General features: G+C 38.3%; 1 protein-coding gene across 4 annotated transcripts in view; it reads left to right on the top strand.

The window, feature by feature from the left end:
• LOC143907025 (organic cation/carnitine transporter 2) overlaps window positions 1-23,422 on the top strand; it is a 128,445-nt gene that overhangs the window by 78,133 nt on the left and 26,890 nt on the right. Inside the window, exons 11-12 of one of the 4 annotated variants that reach the window (XR_013259705.1) lie at window positions 19,999-20,217; window positions 21,834-21,978. The exons of 1 other annotated variant lie outside the window; for it this stretch is intronic. Coding sequence is in view for 2 of the 3 variants with exons in the window: in XM_077423503.1 (XP_077279629.1) it covers window positions 19,999-20,112 (114 nt within the window). In the remaining variant the exon portion in view is untranslated. Of the gene's footprint in view, window positions 1-19,998; window positions 20,784-21,833; window positions 22,009-23,422 lie in introns of those variants that run through there. 2 more of the 4 variants (XM_077423505.1, XM_077423503.1) reach the window with 2 other exon arrangements.

Below are 23,422 nucleotides of genomic sequence, written 5' to 3'. Positions count from 1 at the left end.
CTTTATCGACCTACGTGCACGTATGCGACTATCACGAACACAATCAAAATATACGAAAAAGAATTGCTTTATGCTCAATTTTGCGCTCCAAGAAGAATAAAACCACATAACGGTTAATTTTAATTAATCAATAATTTTTTACTCTTAATAAATTATAAAAACAAAATTCAATTAGTTGCAGTTCTACGTGTACTAATCAGAATATGATTACGTGGGATTTTGCACAGTGAATTTTTCTCGGTGAGCACTTTGTTTTTATTATGTCATAAAAAAGTATATAAGCAATTTTATTGTAACAAGGAAAAGGTGGGGTTTGAGAGTCGCGGTTAATTGTGTGTGAGTTAACGTTATGTAACTTTTAATTACCGATACAATACAAAGTTATAACTTGGACATTTCGGCTCTGCTTTGTTCTGTGTTCTTTGACGAAGCGGTAACAAATTAAATAAATCTCACGATCTCTGATGAGCGCTTCAAGATTGAATGATCCAAAAACAGTAATTTTCACATGAGTAAAATTTTGCTAATGTTCATAGTCTGAAATATAATCGAAAACAGTTGTATCTAACCGACAAAAAAAAGTTAACTCTGGTCAAAGAAGTTTAGAGAATGTAACAATGACAAATTAAAAATCCGTGAAATAAGTTTTAATTTTTAAATAAATAATTAATTTTTCAAAAGATTTAATTTTGTTAAATGAAGGCGTTTAATTTCGTCTCATTTCTAACACCTTTAATATCCTACATATCCCATTATTTCTATTAGCCTTAGCATTTCTAAAATTTCTAATAACCTTAGTATTCTTAATAGCCTTAGTATCTTTATAGTTTCCAATATCCTCAGCTTCTTGTTTAACGCGAATTCCGAGTTTACTTTTTAAATTTGTATTTATTTGCACCTGTGCAAATTTCTGTATATCATTGCCAAATGTACCGATTGTATGTAACACGACGAACTTGCTGCCTAATCCAGCGGGATCCCTAACCCGCAACCTACGAAAAGCTCTATACTTGCTGGCTAATCCAACGGGATTTCTAACTCGCGATCTATGAAGGGCCCTACTTGCTAGCTAATCTAGCGGGATTGCTAATCCGTGATTACCCGATAATTGGAAGAGCCCTAACCGTGATTTATTTTACGGATGCATCGATTGCGTTCTTCTATTTTCAATTACGTGCCATCGCACGTAGATATGTAACAAAAAATCACTCACCAATCGATGCGCAACAGCGAAGTTATCAGCTACGTTGACGACGTTGACATTCTGTAACACACGCAAATATAAGATCGAAATTATAGCATCCAAAAGATAAACAATATTAACAATTTTATTTTTGTACAATAATAATTTTATTAAAAAATAAAACTAGTTTCCCAGTCATTATTAAAGATTTTAATGTAGTTCTATTGACAAAAAAGGTTGTGAACCCCTACTTTAGTCCGATTATTTAAGCCACTCCCGAACGCAACATCGCAATGAACTGGCTACCTTTTATTTAATTAAATCGATGACGATGGGTATATGTTATATATCTTTCCTGTCATCAAATCTTAAGTCCTCGAGTTCTACTGACAAGTCTCCCGTCCCCCCCCCCCACGTCAAGGTGTACTCATCTACTCATGGCAGGGAAAATGGTACAAAAAGAAAAGAAATGAGCATCAACTGAAAAGATATAAAAACACTGAGGGCCAGAACAAACATTTGAGAATTCTATATGTAAAAAAATTTAGGAAAGAACAAGAGGAAAATAAAATGACAACATCTAACTATAATAAAGATTGTTTTCTTCTTAGTTCTAGAAATACTAACTTATTTTTACAAAGCATGAAATATGTGTTTCGACAAATAGACAGCGCTTGTTACGCTTCCAAATCGTTAACAGTAGAAAGTATTTGATCTTGTAGATTAGCAATCGCTAATTCTTCACAGAGAATAACGCTTAGCAAAGATACACGCAGTAAAACGTATCACTAGCTTCGCGCGTGAGTGTCGATTTTAGAACATATATACCTGGAACCTGGAAGAGGAATTGCCTATGCTTGCCGTAGTTCCCGTGGAAAAGATCTGTGTCCAACTTGGGTGCGAGAGAGAAAGATAGATCGATAACCTTTGCTCGCAATGCGCCAGCGTAGAGATGACGTCACGCTCACTGCGCTCAACGCTGTTATGACGTGATTCGCGCTTGTGCATTGCGGACGAAGGTTACTAATCTATCTTTCTCTTTCCTTAAAAAAACGTGGTTCTCTCTCGCACTCAACTTGGACTCCGCGCACCGGCTCGATCCTTCATTTTCCTTCCAGATATAAGTATGGGCTGATTTCACAGTCTCCGAGTAACTTGATCCTCCGATTAAACTCTTCTTAACTTATTGTTAGAAAGAGACGAAGAATGAGTTTAATCGGAGAATCACGTTAATCGGAGACTGTGAAATCGGCCCTATATGTTCTAAAGTGTCGATACGCACGAATGATAACGCGCAGTGGCCTTCCCTATACATAAAAACACATACTAAAGCCGCGCGCCGGCCAGTTTGTCGTTACCACAAAATATTCAGTGCTCTATGAGATAAAGTATACGTGAATAAAATTTGTATGTGTGTATGATATGATACATGAATAAAATATGCTGTTCCTTGTATTTTCAAATCTCACTTTCGATAAATCGACTACCGTCACACATAAAATTTAATGTTTACTCAAAGAACAAAATTTACTTATTTTGATCAAGAAAGTATTTACCTAAATTAATCAATTATTGCTATATATATTTTATGCTAACTTTTCATATTCTAAGAAAAATTACGTTAATACGACGTTAATAAATCGAGAGAGAATTTTACTTTTAATTTTAATAAATCAAGGAAATGAAATTCAATTATTGCGAAAAATGTGATTTATTTTTTCCCTTGTTTTATTAAAATCTCGTAAATGTCAGTATGTATGCAGATTAATTCGTTATTTAATCCAGGTATTCATATCTAATCCTATATAGCGAGGCGGACTTCAAATGTTATTTAAAAACAATTTGGAAAAAAGGAAAAAAAATGCAAACGTTTTTAATTTACTGAAAATCTTGTCTATTTATACTTTATACAAAGCGAAACGTTCTATGTATATGCATAGAACAATAAATGCAGATGTAGTCCCAGAATTAAATCTTATACCAATCTGTTCTAACCCATCAAACATTTTAAAATAATATCTATGATATGTTATTTTATTTGTAATAATGTTTTTAATATTTAAAAAAATAATTATGACGCGCGTAAAATAATTATAACAAATATTAATTAATTATTTAATTTAATTATAATTATAGTACAAACGATTAACTCCATAAGGTAACAAATGAAATAATAAATAATAAATTATTTACCCCATATAGCTGCGACAAGCGCGCATATGGAAATGTCGTTCGATGCTTCCCACACGATACATAGGCATACTGGAATGGGCACTGCCATGCTACGCCGTAGACGAAAAACGATCCTGAGACAGAAGATTTCTGTGAGATCTCTGGCTTTCTTTGTTGTACAAGACACACGCGCATATTACTGAGAGAAAGATACAGGTGTCTTTGTCATACGAATTGTACGACAAAGACAGCGGTCCCACAAATTTACCTCTCTCTCGGCTCGCGCCAATACCGAGTCAGTGTCCTCTCCAGTATACTTTTATCTCAGTGGCTTCCCAAACCTTCTCCCTCTCTTTCTCTTTCATTTTCTCATTATGGTTTATGGCACTCGTATATATTCCCTCGCGAAAATACGATTAATTACAATTGCCCACACTAATCATCAGAATATAAATAATCGTATGGTACTCCTAACGTTAATCATGACTTCGTTATAATAATATTACGACGGAAGAACAAGGCAAAAATACAATCGCAAGTCACATTCATGTCCGTTCAACGCACATAAAATCTCGCAAATCAGCGAAATGATGAAATCTCAAACGACAAAGGATTTAACAAATCATTCTGACTCATGAATATTACACGGAGAAATATTAAAATACGGGGGGTTGGGGAATCCGTGATGTTAATTTTGTTGAATCCCGGTTTGATAAGTACATAATTTGACACATGTAGTCAGTTCTTTTTAAATATTCTCTCGTTATATATAATCATATAATATGTACAAATATTTATTTTAATTATTTAATGCAGCATTTTTTAAAATAGTATAATACACGAAAAAAAATAAATTATAAAAGTTATGTAATAATAACGCAAAGAAAATTAAATTAAAGTAGAATTTAAAACTGTTATAAATGTTAAAACTGTCTTTTTTAAATAAGATTAAAATGATAACACGCATCATATAATATAATATGTATAATTGTACATATTATTATTTTAGTTATTTACACATAAATATATGTATATATTTAATGGCGAAAGTGTCTTTCTTGTAAAGAAATAACACATTTCTTCATTTTCATGTGCACTTGTTATATTTTTTAATAATTAAGTATAGGTGATCGTTTGGAAACACTGCGTACTGTTGGCATTAAGAAATGACACATGAATGTTACGTCCTTGAGAAACATTGATCCAATGTGATGAAATAATGCTAACGAAATTGCGAATGTTCGGAGCTATCGAAGCTAATAGCATTCGTCGGGAAGACCCGCCGAAATTGCTGCGAGGGACTCGGAAATATTTGCCTCCGAAAGGGGTAATTCCGCAGCCATACCACTCTCGGCCCCGGCGTATAGGAGCTGTAAATTCGATCAACCCAATCGTCACGCACTCCCTTCGGCAAATGACCCGTGCTATTACGCGTAACGGCGCGGGCGTCTTGCGTCGACGCGCCCAGCGCGCGCTATTCCATTTTAATAAAAGAGGAACGTTTCAGATCCTCGTTTGGCGAGAAGATCGGGGTAGAGAGAGACAGGAAGTTGAATTCCGTGCGTACTTTTGCTTGATCGAACGCCACGTTCGTTCCCGCAGAAATACGCTCGTCTCAACTCTCGCGAACGAAAAATGCTTCCGCGTCTCACAAGCGCGGCCCAGCTCATCTCGGCGCCGCGGCGCGGCACGATTCGGATCGGCCTGGACTAGGCGCTATAGAGGATGCAAGCGAAAATGCGGCGCAAAAAAGTAGGCGATAAAAAAGAGAAGAGTGCGTTGCGGGGAAATTGTAGGTAGGAGGATGAGGAGGTGGAGGAAAATAGACGGGGAGGAGGGGGGAGGGGAAAGGATGCTATAAAAGCGCTCTCGCTCGCCTGGTGGAAAGCAGTGAATGCGTCTAGACAGAGTTCCACTTCACGCAATGAAAACACCGCAAGCATCTCTGTGCTGATGTAAAGTTTCATTATTTACAGCCGCGCCGCCGCGCCAGCCGCGTATCTCCTATGTATCTTAACGTTCTTTTCCTCTACCACGGTTTTCAGCCTGCTCTCGCTCGGCCACTGACGGCCGTCCTCGCGCGCGCGTCTTCTTTGTAAGTGTATCACTCTTGATGCTTTTGCCTTTCACTGTGTCCTTTCATCGTTTGTAGCATTTAAGGGAAAAAGGGACTTCATATCTACCTTCTAACTTATACAATTCTTGTGCCCAACGGTTATCAAAACGTTCGCGGAAAGAATAATCTTGCTGAAGTATTTAAAAATTTGACTAGATACAGGCCTGAAAATCATTTTGTTAAATTATCAAAATGATTATGTATTATAAGATGCTCAAGCATGATGACAATGCTGCTTTTGACAGTCTAGAGTAACCAGCTTGAGTATCCCATATAATTATTTCGCTGATCCAACAAAAGTATATATTCAGATCTGTATCTAGTTAAATTTTTAGGTACTTCGGCAATATCGTTCTTTCCGTATTCGTATCATACGCCGTATTTCAGAATATGATGGGATTTTCCATTTTTATTCGTATGATGGTTCTACATAAACTATCCACATTAATTTTAATAACAGATTTTTTCTTAAATTCTGAGAAGCTATTTCTGCAAAAATTTTGAAAGACTTTCACGCATTTGAAGATACATGCAATTCGACAATCGTTAATTCTTCGAAAAATTAATGAAATGTTGATTACAAATTTTCAAGTGGTCCTCATTTTCAATTTAAGGTTTCACAATGTCAAGATCACAACATTAAATATTAAAAATATGTGTAAGAAATTATACTTTTCCACGGTATCTTTCGTAAAAGAATATTTCTGCGAATCTATCGAGAAATCATTAAAAATTAGAACCAAAGTTTTTGGGAAGTTCTGCCTGTGCTAACTTCATTAGCACGAATTTTGTCAGCGCGAATGAATTCGATTACGGCTCCGGTCGAAAAACTTGCGGAAATCTCATCGCGCGCTGCGAACGACGGCGCAGGCATTCCGCGCGCGATTCGTCCTGACGAAAATCCCTCCGGAAGGACGAAGTCGTTCCCTAAGTGCCGCGCGTTCGAAGGCGAGCGCTCGCCCGCGCGCTCTCATGAAAATACGTGTAATTTGCAGGTTGAGAAAAGTTTGACTATTTGTCACCGTCCAGCTTGATGCATTTTTGTAATCTAAGTTATTTACATTCCGCGCGCCTCGTTGTGTCGCATGACAACACTGCTGTTCGCGGTGATACTTCGATTTAGACAGGGATGCGTGCAACCGTATAAAACGTTTTGCGCATTGCGCACAAGAACTTTATTCGCGATGGCGTCATGCATCGTGATCGATCTCCCGCCCTTCAGCATCGTTCGTGTCTTGATATATTGCGTAATCTGATGTGCCGATGGATCAAATTACGTTCGTCTCCGGATTTCCTTTAAAATTAAAGGAGAAAATGGGTGATACTTGCTATAAAGTCGGCTAAATTTTGCTTCTCGAAACACATAAAACGTAGTTATACAAATAAAACAAAACCTATGGAGAATTTATCTAAATTATTTGGCATTTCTCTAAAATTATCCGTTATCTACATGCAAATACAACTATATATGCAAAAACGATCAGATTTCTATTTCTATATATAAAATTTTATCATTTACCGCGGAGACGCATAGCACATCTCTTCGCTATATGACTCCTTTTCCTTTTCTTCCGCTTCGTTTTCATTCTTCCGGCTTTACTTACCCGCTATTGCCGTTCTGTCAGTTCCTTTTCAAAAACGAAAGCTGGTATTCCGGATTCCTTGTGCGCTACGAGGATTGCGATGTCGCTGTGCATAGAAAAAGCTCAGAAATCCGCTGAGAATGAATATTCTTCAGGCAATGGACATTTTTTTCGGCCTTCTCGCAAACTTCCACGAGCAATTTATTCGGAATATCCGAGTTTGTTACTCATTGATGCAGTATGTTCGTAATGTGATTCGTGATTGATCAATTTTCGTGATCAGTAATTTAAACACGGCTGAAATTTTACCGATATGACGGCGATTGTAGCGATAAATGATTGTAACGAAACCAATATATCAATAAAATTCAATTTTGATTATACTACATTTTAACATTTAAGCTCGCTTCTGTCAGTATTAGGCATTCAGTATTAGGCATAACGTTGAAAACAAAAAGAGAGCAGACAATTTTCAGATCATTAAGTAACCTTAATTAAACTTAAATTTTATTTAATGTCTTTCTGACACGACCAATATTGATTTTCATATTAATATTTATAGTTAATCGTGTCAAATAATTAAAAAGAAATCGACTACTTTAATCTAAATCCTCTAAAAATCATCACTCAATCTGAGCACGAAAGCCGAAGTTTTACAAGAATAAGATTAATTTGTTGGCAAAGCCAAGCAAGACGCTTCTATCGAAATGCACACATAAAGTATGTACGACTGCAGAGGTCCACTTTAGTCAGAACACACGGCTCGCAAAAATCGCCAAGATACATGCGATCGTGATCATGAAAACGGCACGTGTACTTCATGCAGACGCGAGTTTTTATTATTTACCATGATACACCACAGGGTATCATGCCTTGCCTCCTTCGCTTTTTTTACGTTCGCGTATTGCAGCCCTTGTTTCTGCAACATGCTTTGATAAAAAAGCCTCTTTTCTTGACCTCGCCTTATTAGTCAGCCGTATTGCGGATTATCGTAATAATTTTATTACTTTGATGCAATTTTACAATTAGCAATTTCATGTTATTTAGTTATCAGTTAGAAATGAGACAATCGTGTAATAGTTAAAAACATAAAAGTGAGATGTACGTATCGATTTATCACTGGTAAAATATATATATATATATATATATATATATATATATATATTTTTTTTTATTTTTTCAATTTATCTAATGGATTTTTTTTTGTCATATTTATTATATGTTATCATTTTAAGTCTTTTTTTTCTTTTAAAGTCGCGTTTGTCATATCATTATCACTTTGTCACGTGTATGTCAAATAATCATCTGTCTTTTATCATGCATTAATGTACTACATGGCACATAGTTCGACTGTCAGAACTGTTCTATTGAGTTTGAGTTTTAATCTTGTGAATATAAATCTAAATATATTGCCCCAGCAATAAATCAATTACCATCTACGTATTTATAATTACTTCGTTATTTCTGAAAAAGAAACCCATTTTTTGCTCAAACTATTTTTATATGATTCCGTGAAATATTTCTGATCCATACTATTAATATATTCTTATAATACAAGAAGAGCTATATATAATTTTAAAAGTAGTAGTACATAAAACGGAAATACAAATTCTTTTATTGATCGGGACACTCAACGTTGTAAGAGAATAATATATTCAGATAAATAAAGAAAGAGAAAGCTACACATATGCGATGTAAAACTGCTTTCGAAAAGAAAAGAAGTTAGTGTATTTGAAGAACAACGGCATACGACTTCAGTCATCGATCGAGACTGAATGATGATCATAAGAGTATACAGATGAACAGCCGTTGGTTCTTTGTCACCTAACTTGACCACATTTTCAGCGCAACGTTCTTTATAGCGATTCGCGATGTGCCACCAGTAACAGGAAGGACGTTTTATGGGAAAACGTTTTACGATCAGTTCGTCAAAAGTGTAAAAAAGAAGAACGTTTGGGAGAGAAGCCAAAGATGAAAGAAGAGGTTTGCGAAGATGGCTTGGAATGAAAACCATTCGATTTTCTCGATTCTTCATGAGTTTCTTTTAATTCTTACGAAGACTTCCTTTTGCAATGTTTTTGCCCTCGGGCTCTCTCAGCCGAGATACAAGATCCAATCGAGATATATCAGGATTTGTTGATAAAATAGCACATTTTCGTCTACACTTTCAACGTATCTGCTATTGTCGTTTCTCTCCGAAGGTATCTTCCGATACGAGAACAAAAGAACCTAGAATAACATATAGTTTCGTAACTTCTGACGCCATTGTTCTCTCTGGCAATGAAAATGTAGAAAATAAATTCTCTAATTGCACACCCGATTGTTTGTAGGTTTTTAACTAACATATATAAGTTTGTTTTTAATCAAATTTTTAAAAAATTTTATATACATATAGTTAAAATATACATAAATAAGTACGAAATATTGACCTTACAATTACCGAATAAATTTAATCGTTAATAATTAATAGTTGCATTAAATTTCTCATTATGTGTATCGACAGCTGTTTAATGGTATTTACGAGCAATCATGCATAACTGATAGAAAAATGACGAGAGCTCGCCATTTACGAAATTTAACCGAGTTGGTACTTAGAGTCCAAAGTAAAATTTACTATATAGCGTAAGTAACACCGCCATGTAATAGAATTGCATGCACTTACGTATGTAGCACATACTCTTAACGTATACCTACTCTTCACTTTGCGTACATTACATTTTGTTGTATTATGTTGGCTGTATCGAGGATATTTGCAACGTATTTCCTCATAGTGTTCTTGCAATAACATTTACGATTTTGCGTAAAATTCAAGTAAGTAGGTGTAGCCATATAGAATGCTTTCTACGAAAATAACACTGTACGGATATATTATACATTTAACATAAATAATAATCAACGAGATTAATTTGCCATTTGCTAATAAGTCATATAAATATGAGAATACGCGTAATTGAGCGATGTCCATTGACTGCTAGGCTGCTAATTAAAGCGAGTTATTTCGCTTAATGATATTTCTTGCCTTTATACACGCGATTTCGTTTCATCTCTGCTTCTTAGGAGTAGCAGTCCTTAGCCCAACCAGATTTCAAGTTGCTTTTCCTTTTTTATTTCAATTATTTAATGGTTCTGCTATGTGTGTCAATGTTTATCGACATAGCATTAAGCTCTATTTGAAGCCGAGGAAAAAATTATCTGTATCTTTTGTAATATACAACTGACTCAATAGAGATACTCATTATTTGAAGATATTTATAGCACATTCTTATATCGCATATAAATACGAGTACATGATGATGGACGCATTATTACGTGTTTATATAAATAATATCGTGTTAATCTCGATACCATGCATGGCAATTTGACATTATATCACAATTATTCAGCAGAGAGATAGTATTATCTGTTATAACATGAAAAATGAAGTTTATATCTATAAAATGTAAATAAAATTTGAAAAATTACGCATAAATATATACAACCAATATATTTATTGGAGTAATTCTCGCTGTGTCGTATTTTACGCAAAAGCATTATTCTCAGCGAAACGCAGATATTATGTCACAACGTCATTGCTCTGCGGACCCGTATAATATACCTTACCACAAATCTTGCTTGTCACCTATGTAGTCCGTCCGTATTCCGCCGCACGGTGCAGGTGCATAATGCTTGCAAATGATTCTTGCAAACGATCGTGTCACACGTCATGCCAGATCCATTTCATTGCATGTGTTCCTTCTTAAGGCATTACAAATAGAAATAATATTGCTTACAAACCACGAAATGTCTACAATATGAGCTACAAATCATTATAATATCGCAATGAAGGAAGTACAATATTATATAAAATACTGTTAATTAAAGTAAATTGACATAAATAAATCTAATAATCTCGATTGCATTATTACGATTATAATACCAATTTGTTAAAATTATAATACGTTATGAATATGTACGTTATCGATATATCTGATGCGTAAATTGATGTATGTAAAATATTCAAGGCACGGTTACACCGGGCCTTTTAACTGTCTCTTTAGAAAGAGACGAAGAGTGAGTTAAGCTAAGGTTAAATGATATGTGACGTTGGTGCAACCGGGCCTAAGTAGAAGTAGTTAATATTAAATTCGATGAAATTGCGACGAGTAATGAACTTCAATCAGACTTTTTGGTAAAAGACAAACTCCGTAATTAAAAAAAATTACTCGACTTTTGACGCCCCCTGTATATTTTTACAACACTTTGATCGTTCTACAGAGCTCTCGAGGTCTGTTTTAGCAGAAGCTTTTAAACTACCGCGAATTCTTGTTACCGAAATGCGGAAGTAATTCAACATCAAAGAGCAAGCGGACGCTCATTCGATTTCGCGTTTACGCGTTTAATTGAGGCAATCAGTCCGCCCGCCGCTGCGTTCTGCGCGCGTTCAAGTGCCGCATCGCGCGAATATCGAAGGTCGATCAAACGATTATGTCACGCCTCGACGGAGATTCGTTCGCCGCGTGCACTCTTAATTTCACAGCCGGGCCTTTTTCTCTTGTCGCTTCTCGAGGTAACCAGACACCGTCATAAAGAGACCGCCGCACCGCACCGCGCCGCGCCGTTTCCCGGGACGCCCTAACGCCCCGGCACACTTGCCGCCGCCCCTTTGACAGCCTGGCGATAACCCTCGTCCCGTTTCAGTGTCGCGATTCCAAAGGCATGCGAGAGTATTCCGCGGTATCGTGCTACGTCGGGCGTTCGACCGTGCGAACAATCGACGTTTGCGACGATGGTCGTATTACCGCAATCGAGCAGTCAAAGAACAAACGTTCATTTCGAGAATTGGCGAGGAAGCGCGCGCGAGACAGACGCATTTTGCATCACGCTCACATCTCGCCGTGATTCGCGTGGATGATCGCCGATTATCAGGAATCGCGCGACAAACAACGAGGTTTCTCAGTTTCGCAACCGCGTTGGATACGAGAACTGGGAATCCCAGGAATATGAGGGAAAGCTGCAATTATAGTGTTAAGGATGGAGCAAAGCGAAAATCTTCTCGAGTAAAACTCATATTTTTGTGAACCTACACTCTAAAAAGAAAACACAAGAACAAATATCTGTTAATAAATGAAGAACAATTTTCATTATGAGAGAATAAATATGCATTTTAATCGGCGCGCAATAACGATAGAAAATTAAGTTTTAATTAGCTCGTTCGGAGTTAATCGCGAACTGTTATCGAGACGGGAAAAAAAAAACACATTCTCTCCCGAGATCTCCTGTAATTTGCAATTCCAGGAATGTTTCGACGCATGCACGTAGAATTTGTAACTGTGAAAGAAAGATTTGGTTGTAACGCGTCTGGCGGTAGTTCTGGGCTGCTGGGGGAGGCCCAGACGCGGAGACAACAGACACAGGGAAGCACCATCACGCACTTTCGCGTACACATAATTCACTTTCACGAGTTAGCCGTCGCTGTAAGCACGGGAGGATATTAACATATGGATGGGGTTGCGCAATGTGAAGCGCTTATCACACAATGGAGCCAGCCATTGTCATGCAGATTCCCCTCGGCTAATATAAAATGATCATCAGGCGCATCGGGGGAATCCCCTAATGCTCCAACACCCTGGTCCAGTGGCTGATGAGCTGTTGCGTTCGTTCGCAAGTGCAGCCATGCGAGTGGCACATTGCACGCGCGTTACGTTTCTGTGCGGTACGCCGGCTGGTACACGCCAATAATTACAAGATTAGTCGATAAATTACGACAATGAAAGATTATAAAACCAGTTAAGCAATTATTAGATAGCAGAAATTATCGAAGAAAGAAGATTTCTATTTGGAAAACTGCAAATATTCTTCTTTGTCATTTTTCTTTATTCCTGTGTGTAAAAGTTTGTAATAAAAGGGCAAAAGGTTTATTAATTGTGCGCAAATCAGCTGAGAAAATAATCCGCAAAAGAGCGAACGCGTATGCGTACGTAACAATCGTTATCAAACTTTTTGCATCGTTTAAAGAAAGTTTCAATTTATTATCGGGGCAATAGTCTGGATCATTGAATAGCCTTCATGGAACTTCACTTTATTGCTGTCGTAATTGGATTTACACAAGTCAGTAATTCTAAGCATTAAAAGCTAATAAAAGCAATTACAAAGTAAAGTTTCGAGTGGTGGGTAATGCAAATATGAAAGTTAAAATTCTTAACGGATATTCGATAAGCTGCAGCGATCTAGCTTTGCCTGACTATTCGAACAGCAAATATATGAAGCAACAAATAGATTTCGTTACCGCTTCGTTATAATAAAGTTAAATACGGTAAAGAATGAAACTACGCCTTTCAGTTACATTTACCTTTTATACGCGAGTTTTATTTTCCAGATTCGTGTGTCGTCACAATAGCCCCTGGAAAATCCGAAATATATGTCAGTCGCGTCACTTTACAACGTATTACATGGCGCTCAAATTCGATTTGTCTCAACCCGAGCAATCGTTTCCTCCTGACGGAGAGACGTTAATTTAATCGGCATTCTGAAACGAGTAGTCGCATGACGGGTTAGGGGGAGGGACGAAAAAAGAGAGATGGAGCGAGTACGAGAGACACTCGAATTTGCAAAGGAAATTAACAATGTTTTCCTCTCACTCGCTTCTTCGAGGATCACTTGTCATCGAGTGGAACATTCCGCGTAGTGAAGCATTTCCACTTTAACTTTGCATCTCGATCGTTTTCATTATTTCGCTCGTGAGACTAAAAAAGACGGTCTTATACGCTGAAAAACACCGATCGCATTTCATCTACGTTGCAAAATGTCGGTCCCTAATATCGACGGCTACTAGATAGAATAGCCGTATTATTTTGCCGTTGACGTATAGCTTTATTAAATTTATCGAACGTCCCTTCGGGGGGTTCTTATTAAGTCACAGTTTATTAGGGTCTCATTATAAGAATTAAAAATACTTAAAAATACCTCTCGGAAAGATTCTTTTTATATCGTCGATAATTTAAAGGAGAGACATTATTAATTTTCAATTAATTATCAATTTTCAATTAAATTTCAATCTTCTTTTGAGTGAACTTTTAATATTTCACAATCAAGGCTTTATATGCATTAAACATATATATAATATTTTATATTTTATTTCAAAATGTGACAAAATAAAATATGAAGTATCTCGTAAACTATTCATTTTTTGACCATTCTTAATATTTTTATGTTTTATGTGTTTTTTTTCATATCTTCCATATTTTTCGAGATATTTGCCTGGGGCATTTAAAATGGCACATCCTATATATATATATAAAGCCTTGGTTGAAATATTAAAAGTTCACTCAAAAGAAGATTGAAAATTAATAATGGCTTCCTTTAAATTATTATATATATTGTGTGTGTGTGTGTGTGTGTGTGTGTGTGTGTGTGTGTGTGTGTGTGTGTGTGTGTGTGTGTGTGTGTGTACTCTATTAAGAATTTATATTTATTATATATCTAAATAAACAAAATATATTCAAAAATCCCATCAGTCATGATATTTCGCTTTATTTAATTGCGATTACCTCTTCAAAACGCCACGATTCCGTTTTTTCTTGTATAATTAGTTCTATGCAAAGAAATGATGGAGTACACTAAATCCAGCGGCTGTGGTGCCATCCGGTTTCGTTAAGCGCGTCGACGGTCGGATAACAGCAAAAATATGCGGCAGCGTATGCGCGCTGTGACAACACGCGACATTATACTTTTATGGCAGGTCGTGATTATGTATCAACCGGACAGATTTATACGTTATGTATGGCATTATCGATTTTCTCACGCCGCGGAATGTTCTGCGCTGAGCCCTGTGGGAAATATGCAGCACCGAAGTTAAATAGCGTACGCGGCAATAGATGTTAATCCAGACTAGCATACACACACACATGCACGCAGTATGCTCTACACACAAGTATATTACCCACAATAAATTATATCTAAAATGTATATTAAAGAATTGCTTTAAAAATTTTGCTAACACAAAAATCATATAATAAAGCCCCTTATATATGGTCCTAGTTTTATTTATCGGTAATTTTGTTCAATTTTTCACAAAATGACCAACTTTACTTATTGTTAGTATATAATTATACAGTTGTACAATTATATAATTATATACATATGCTTAAGATATATTGTAATTAACAAAAAGTTGGGGCTAAAAAGTTCATTTCTGTACTACACAAATTCAATTTCCTTACTTATTTAAAAAAATGACAAAACATTTTTTTCAGGATATTATTAAAAATGTATATATATATGAAAATACGTTCACGTTCTTAACGACATCTGTAGAACGAATTTTGTTGCAAATCCTCGTCGCAGAAGCGTATGGTAAATGGCATATACGCACATGGAATCGAAACGACTACCGCAGGCGCTTGTTAAGATTGTGCATAAATTCTGCAACCGATAATGCGTCAATATGAAATTAATACATATGGTTGATTATGCGCCGCTATAAAAAGTAAATTACCATCAGAACGATTAAATTGCAAATATGGGAAGAACGTCGAAATATTCAATGTTTTATCGCAAAGCAGTCGATAATATATCTGGACTATATAGATAAACATAAACGTTGACACAATAATCATACATCACGGTACACGATCAATTCATTATCCTTTTTATTGTAAAGAATATAGCTTGTCATATTATCATTTTTCATAACAATGTATAATAATATTAGTAGAAATGATATACAGAGAGTTTAGGAGCTTATCGCGAAATTTCAGTATAAACAATTGCAAAATGTTAATAAAATTCCAGCCGATGTAGCGTGTGATTTCTAACCATAATACTAATCATACAGAGAATACCGGCACTACACTTCCACTTCACGCTGTATATAGATAGACTATGTAAGATATCCGATACGAAACGGGCAGCGGCTAATAAATCATTTCGCCTGCAGTTATCGCTGCACACAGCATTCTCTATTCTCTTCTCTCCCCCCAGGGAACGAATGGACCTTGTTCGATTCTCGTCGAGAAATAATGCTAAAAGTTCATTCATTACCATCAGCCAGATAAGGACAACGAATTATAGACTTCTGATAGTATACCCTGGAGGAGACTCAAGTAGTCAAGTAATCGGAATTTGTTTTTATTCGGAATAAATCCTGGGATATATATATATATATATATATATATATATATTATTGTAATTAGGTCGATAAGGTACCATTTACATCTAGATTTCAGGTTCGGACCGCGTTAAATCCATCATTTTAACAAGCGTTATGATACCGATTATTATCCGATAATACTGATCAACCACGTATTATTCAAACTAATTGTGGGTTAAAGTTTTAAAGGACTAATTAATATTATTTACGTTACAATTTGGATAATATGTACGCGCGGCGATACACGAATTATGCATACTTTATAACGTTCATTTCTTCATATCGTCCGATTATAATATATTATGTTGTGCATTCGTTAATAAATATCACAAAATCTGCAGTATGCGCGACTTGTTATACACGGGAATGCAATTACATAAGTACCTAACGCAATGAGAAAGATATGTGATATCAAAAAAGGATAATTAATGATGTTTCGTTGCTGCTTGATATAATTACCATGTCAACATAATTATAATTATATAAGTTACATATATATATAACGAAAAATTTCATTTTCAATATTTAATTACGGTTTCATTATTAGGAGCTTGTATACCACATAGTATCTAACCAGTATCTCTAACAATATTTTAATTATAACATCTCCCATCCGGTCTGATTTTAAAATATTATATTTTCCATATTTTGCATTTTCCATGAAAGAACTAAGTAACATAAAGACAAACAAGCTTATTACATCGGCAAATAGATATAAATTATAATAAAGAAATGAAGAAGCGTCTAAATTTAGTTCGCTGGGCATTAAGTTAAAATGTTAGTCTCAATATTACATTAGTTACACGAGAAATGAACTATGGGTATTTTATTCGCGAAAAAGTCGTTAAGCTCCAGAATGAATGAGTCGTAAAATGTCAGGATTATAGTTGCGGTTCTTACAGAGATACAAAACAAAATTTCCGCGTTTAATATTGTATACGTACATACATAATAATGCACCTATGTGCATATTAAATATTTTAATAAAAATAATACACATATAATATAATATTGTATATATTATTATGACACGATAATATAATCAAATATTAATTACGTTAAAATTATTTTTACATCATAATATCGTACTATTAATGTTTCTAAATATATCGATAATAAATTAGCAATTGATGCTACGTGATCCATCTTGAAATGATTTACTATCAGTTCCGGTTATCACAGCCATAAATCATACCACGGTGTTCAACGTGCTCGACAAAAATGCGCGGAAGCAGCTGTTTGATCTTAATCGACGCTTCTAAGAATCGTTACCGGGCAAGAAAAGAACAATACAAACCGCTCACGTATCGCAATCGCAAACGCGGCTTTATCGCGCCGCATAAACGCGCAATTCCGCGCGTATAGTTTTACTTACACCCACACGAAGCAGCTTATTTGGACGAATCTTACCACGGAAATAATCTCACAGCCATCATCACCGGCGCTTCCCCTTTCAACGCGAGTTCGCCGCGAATAGCACTTTATAGCGAGTGTTTACTTGCCGCAACGAGCCGACAGAGAAATCTTTGAGTATTCGAGGGAACGAAAGAAGAAAAGAGGGGACGCTGAAAGCGAGTGGACAAAGCGGAAAGAAAGACACGGAGGTGAAAAGAGACATAGATAGCTTAGAGAAATAGAAAGACAGAGAGACAGAGAGAGAGTGGAGATGAGAAATGTGGAGATGAGGCAGATAAGACAAACTCTCTGTTTTGCGCGCGCATATCTAGAGGAACATCCTAGATCCGGAGTTCAGGAATTGCCCGAGGCCCGAACCGCCGTCGCCGTCGCCGACGCCGTCGCCTGTCGCCGTCGCGCTCGCTCTTTCCAGCAATAAGCGCAAAACTAGAGGAAAAAGGAAGTATCAAACTGCGAGTAACTCAGACGGGGAAGGGAATAAGAGAACGTGCATACTATGCGGAGCTGGTAGTTGCCGCTACGTGAAAATGCGTCCCGTCTATTCTTCCGATGATGAGGGGAAACGCAGAGGTACGTATGGTAGGTATATATATATAGGTAGGTATATATGCCATGCATACCAGTACATGTTTCAAAGAGAGAAACGTCGCCCGTTCCCTAGGAAAGTACGGCGCGGTCGTTCGGGGATTCCTAACAACGCCGAGTTTGGATGGGAAACGAACGAGTAAGAAGTTCTTACTCGCAAAGTTCCTATATTACTGCAACGTCCCGCCGTTATACCCCGACGTTTGGCCTCTTAACCGCGCGTTTAGTCTTGCGTGCTACATATCGCGATCCACAATGTCGCAAACGGAAGCAAGTACCAATAATTGTAAGAGTAATATCGCGATCGGTCGGGCTGTTATAAAGCAAATGTGCGTCACTATGTCGAACCACCAATTAATTTTTAACGAAGGTAGCGACTTCGCGCGGAAAAGGTTGCGGAAGTTGCCGGAAGAGCGATCGCGTATCGGAGAAATAATTGCGCGAACTTTATCGGGATAACTCAACCGGCCCTCTGGTTTTCGAAAATTAAGAGCGGCACGAATATTTAATCGCCAGTCGATCTTGGCGCCCGCGCCCGCGTGTGCGCTCGCGCGACGCGCAAATTATCGTAATTACCCAATTAAGATCGGCGAAACTTCCTTCTTCTTCTTCTTCTTCTTCTTCTTGGGCGATAATCCTCGGTCGACCGACCTATTATCGTCGACTACCGAGATTCTGTATTCTTGAGGCTTCGCCGTCTTCATCGATTTCCCTCTCTCGCTTACTCGCGAATCTATCGGACGCGTCGGGTATACTTCAGGCCGCTCTCCGCAGTCTCTTTCTCTCTCTTCTTTCCCTTCTTCATCTGATTCTGACAACTCCTTTTACTCTCCCATTTCTCCTGGCTGATGGCTCCTACGCCCAGGTGGACATGATTTTCCAGCTCCCCCTCGGCTATACCGAGCTCCAACGGCATGCCGATTCCCCCCCCCCCCCGGAGAAAAGGGGGGGGGGGGTTGATAAAAAATTCCCTCTTTTCGTGTCTACCTTTCATCTCTGCTCTCGGGGAATCTCTCGGATTACCGCGTACAGTGCATCTGCCTCCCAGCGTCGTGGAAATATACTTTAATTTACTGGCTGTCAAAGCGTGCCAGCTCCTACGGTGCTCTCTTATCAGCAAGCCCACCCCCGTGTCGGCTACCCTCTTAGCCGATGCTTCGCCGCCGTCGCACAGTCTGCGCGACGAATTTTCTGCATTTTCCTCCGAAAGAACCGCTCTTTCTCTATTTCTCCTCTCCTCTCTCGCACGGAGATCCTCCCGCTAGCGAAGAGCTAGAGCGTCTATAACCCGACCCGCCGCTACGGTAATCTATTTACGTCAAGGATATTAAGCCGGCTATATCGTGGGAGACTAGCCCCGATCCTCCTCGGGTTTAACGACGCCACTAGATTTAATTCTTAAGTGTAACGATTGGCCGATGCATTACGAGCCACGATAAAATTGCAGCGAACCGCGGGGTGGCTCTTGATCTACTTTTAAATGCGGCGATATCATGGTGAATTCGTAAATTGAATTTGTACGGCGAATTTATGAAACTTTCAACGTTATAGAGCAGCCTATAAAATTAGATGTCTTACGAACAGAAAACTTTATGCGCGTTTCTCTCGACGTATAAATGCTAATATATCTCGCTACATATTAAAAATGTCTATATTTTTCTGGAAAAAAAAAAATCAAGATTAAATTATATGCCACAAAATCTGCAGCTTCCTTCATATTTCTTTCAACCTCTACTTATAAGGTAGTAAAATTGCACGGAGCTGCATATTTAATATTTCCTTTTTAACATTATAACTGAATCTCTTTTTTTTACAGTCCATGTCTCTCCATCGTTGCTGGTTACGTAAGTGCTATAGACGCGCGCAAGATGGAGGTACACGCGACGTTATTATTACTGCGTCTACGCGCAAAAAACTCGCGGGCGCGTAAGGCGCTAATTCAAAAAGCGTGTTTCTTATTTCTCCCGGTGGCAGCGGTGGAAACGGCGAAACGTAACGACCCCCGTACCTGTACTTGAGGATACAACGGCGAACGGTAAGACGCGACAGAAAGGTATGCGACTATAAAGGGTCTCGGGAAACGAGCTTGCGTCCGGAGTAAAAGGAGTCTGAAAGGCTCGCTACTGATTTTACAAAAGGACGCAAAGCGTCTCCCCGAGTCTCCGGAAGGACAGCGATCAGTATTCAGGTGGAGACTGCAGGGTCATGTGACGAGCTGGACATACACAAGATTTGCCGGAGATTCTTCACGGTACAGGATATGCCTTGCCTGGCAAACTGACCCTACGTGCTCTGGCTCCTTTATACGTCATTCCCATTTCCGATTCGCTCCTTCATGGGAATTTCGATCGTCTCTGACGTATACGCGCAGCGCAATTTATTCCGACCGAATTCGCGAGACCAGCTTCGAGATCTTTAGATTTCGACCTCTTTATCGATTAAAGTAATTGGTTGACAAATCGTGATTACATAGTATTAGTAAATTGACCCGTATGGAAGATATACTACATGCACCGTGTTTTATTTTTCAGAATATTATATATTCTTAAAGCTATTATAATCGGCAAAATATTATAACATCTCTGAAAAGAAATTAATTTCTTTCTCATTTCAAATTTTCTGTAAAGATATAATAGCCATATACGTAAAAAAGTATATAAAAATAATATTTAAAATTTTTATATCACAAAATTAAATATGTTGTACTGTATGTATATATAAGGCAATGAGCATATTAAAAAAATTTTTTTATCGTATTAGATCTTTCTTTCGTATTAGAGATCTACTTTTTTAAATTAAATCATTGCATTTTAAAATGAAATTTTTTAAATACCTATATCTCTTTACCGCACATTCAAAATTCAATGATTCTCTAATGTTACATCTTCTGTTAAGAAGATTGTCCCATTGTTAAGAATCCATTTGCCTCCTCTTTAAAGCGAGCCATAGTGATTGATCCCGAAGTTTCGGCTACCACGGTTATTCACTTTAGTCGTTGTAATGTTATATCAATGCACCGATATCGATCGAAGGTGTGGCTGCGAGATGGGTGAACGAACGTTGCATAAAACGAATAATAATAACGTGATCGACGTTAGTCGACATCGAGATCGTTTCTTTAGATTAGTCCTAACGGATTCCGCCTTCGAGATCGAGATCAATCCGCGTCGGTATTAAGCTTCGATGCCTCGATGAATCATACTCATCCCTTTCCGTGAATCTGCATTCCCGAGTGTGACTAAACCGCCCACGGAGATTAAGAGACATTTGTTGTCAGCGTGGAGACCGGTGTAACTTTTCATGCCAGATCGGTATTACGACAGTCCCGGAGCGAGAGCTAAGGAGAGAGAGAGAGAGAGAGAGAGAGAGAGAGAGAGAGAGAGAGAGAGAGAGAGAGAGAGAGAGAGAGAGAGAGAGAGAGAAAGAGAGGGAGCTCGAGAATAGAGGAGAAACCGACTGATTCTGAGTGACAGTCGAGGGGTGGCCAGACTAAAAGGGATACAACCGCGAAGAGCCCTTTTTCGTGGCCACTCAAGCTTCCTCTCCGTTCCATTATGCCGCGCGCTTCCCTCCAGAAAAACCAAAGATGCGACAATTTGGCCCCGCGCGACTTCGGGGATGACTGATGCCCGCTCTTTTCATATCTTTCAGGCAGCCACGGAGGAAAAAGTCGACATCTCCAGATCGTCCGTGAGCGAAAGCAGCAAGCGGAAGTGTCGGCTCTTATAAACCTTACCAAAGATGATCTACCGCGCGATAAATGACACCGCGAAAAAAGAATTGCTGGCTTTCTTTTAAACGATATGAAAAATGTTCCTTAAAAAATTGTATATATAATATTACATTAATAAAAAGTAAAATATAGAGAAGAATTATTAAAATAACTGAAATATATACGTACAATCATTTCGAATTCTTGACCTAATACAATTTAATCATACGAAAGCGAATTTATTAAAGATGACTGTTATGTTCATTCAGTGAGAGATATCCTATCTACCAAATGTATTCCGCGCGAAACAAAAAGTCAATTCGTATAAATTTCTTTTCCCACATGGGGCGGCCGCACGAGATCAAAGGGAGAATACTGCGAAAAATGATGGGGTGCGACGGCCGGCGCTTTAATAATCTTCCCGTGTTCCCGTATATAATCTTGAATAAATTCACCAGCGTTGTTCGATGAAGTATCCACGGTTTCAAGGCCGCGAATTTGTGGACTCCGTGCGGTAGGTTAACGCGCACGCGAGTGTAAAGTGGCTTTCGGAGTAAGCCACGGTGTTAACGATGCTCCTCTCCGGGAGGAGAACCGGTCGGCGAGTAGGATCGGCTTGCTTTAGTATTCCAAATGCTTCATATATATACATACGGCAAGTCGCACCGAGTATCAGCGCGCAGTCCGTTCTGTAAGCAGCTTAGCCGGTCTTAAGCGGCTTCGTGACCCTCCGGGCGGACCGAGAGATGCCGATTTTTGGTCTCCCGCGCCCACAAAATCTCTCTCTCCTCTCTCCGACCTGCCTCGATCGTCCGTTTATGCGCACAGGTGAGAAAATACCGAACGTCATCCTGTCAGTCGCGATCTTTGAGAAGTCACTGCGCCTTTCATCCCTATCGATATCTTTCACGTCTAAGGTCACCAATAATTTTGCTACCCCGACGCTTTCGAGGGATAAGTATGCTCGACATTTTTTCAGTTCTTGGGCCGCGCCGTCGAGAATCGGATTTGGAACAAAACATGACGTGAAATGTTTAATGACGCGTTGATGGGACGATAATGCCAAAGACAAGGTCCACGGGAGTGTTTAGGCATGCACCCGGTTTGTCGGAAATTTCGATCTCGTTTCTCGGATGAATCACGGCTCATCTCAATGTAACACGCATTCCTGAGCGACAGGCATATCCAGAACGAACCCTCTCCTCCCCCCCCCCACTTTTGTGCCTCTTTGTTAAGTTAATAATCACCGGGACAGATCTGGGCCTCGTGATGGAGTATCCCGCGGAGTAGGTCCCACGGAGGACATCCTGATTCCATCAGATCTTTATCCTAGCACACCGCGTAGCTAGAACAGGGCCGACTCCGTTGAGGGTCCTTTTGAGATCACCGCCAGGGACTTCAACGAATGTGGTAATGAAGAAAATCGTAGTACTCACCGACGTTAAATCAAGACAGGCTATATACGTTGTTTCCGCGTCAAACTTCGGGCTTTAACCAAATATACGAGCCGTTTCGTCGTAACCTGAGG

This window comes from Temnothorax americanus, unplaced genomic scaffold (assembly GCF_048541705.1).
Source record: "Temnothorax americanus isolate GAGA-0224 unplaced genomic scaffold, ASM4854170v1 Scaffold8, whole genome shotgun sequence".
Lineage (NCBI taxonomy): Eukaryota > Metazoa > Arthropoda > Insecta > Hymenoptera > Formicidae > Temnothorax > Temnothorax americanus.
The sequence above is the reverse complement of the archived record's forward strand: the minus strand, read 5'-3'. Positions and strand labels throughout refer to the sequence as shown.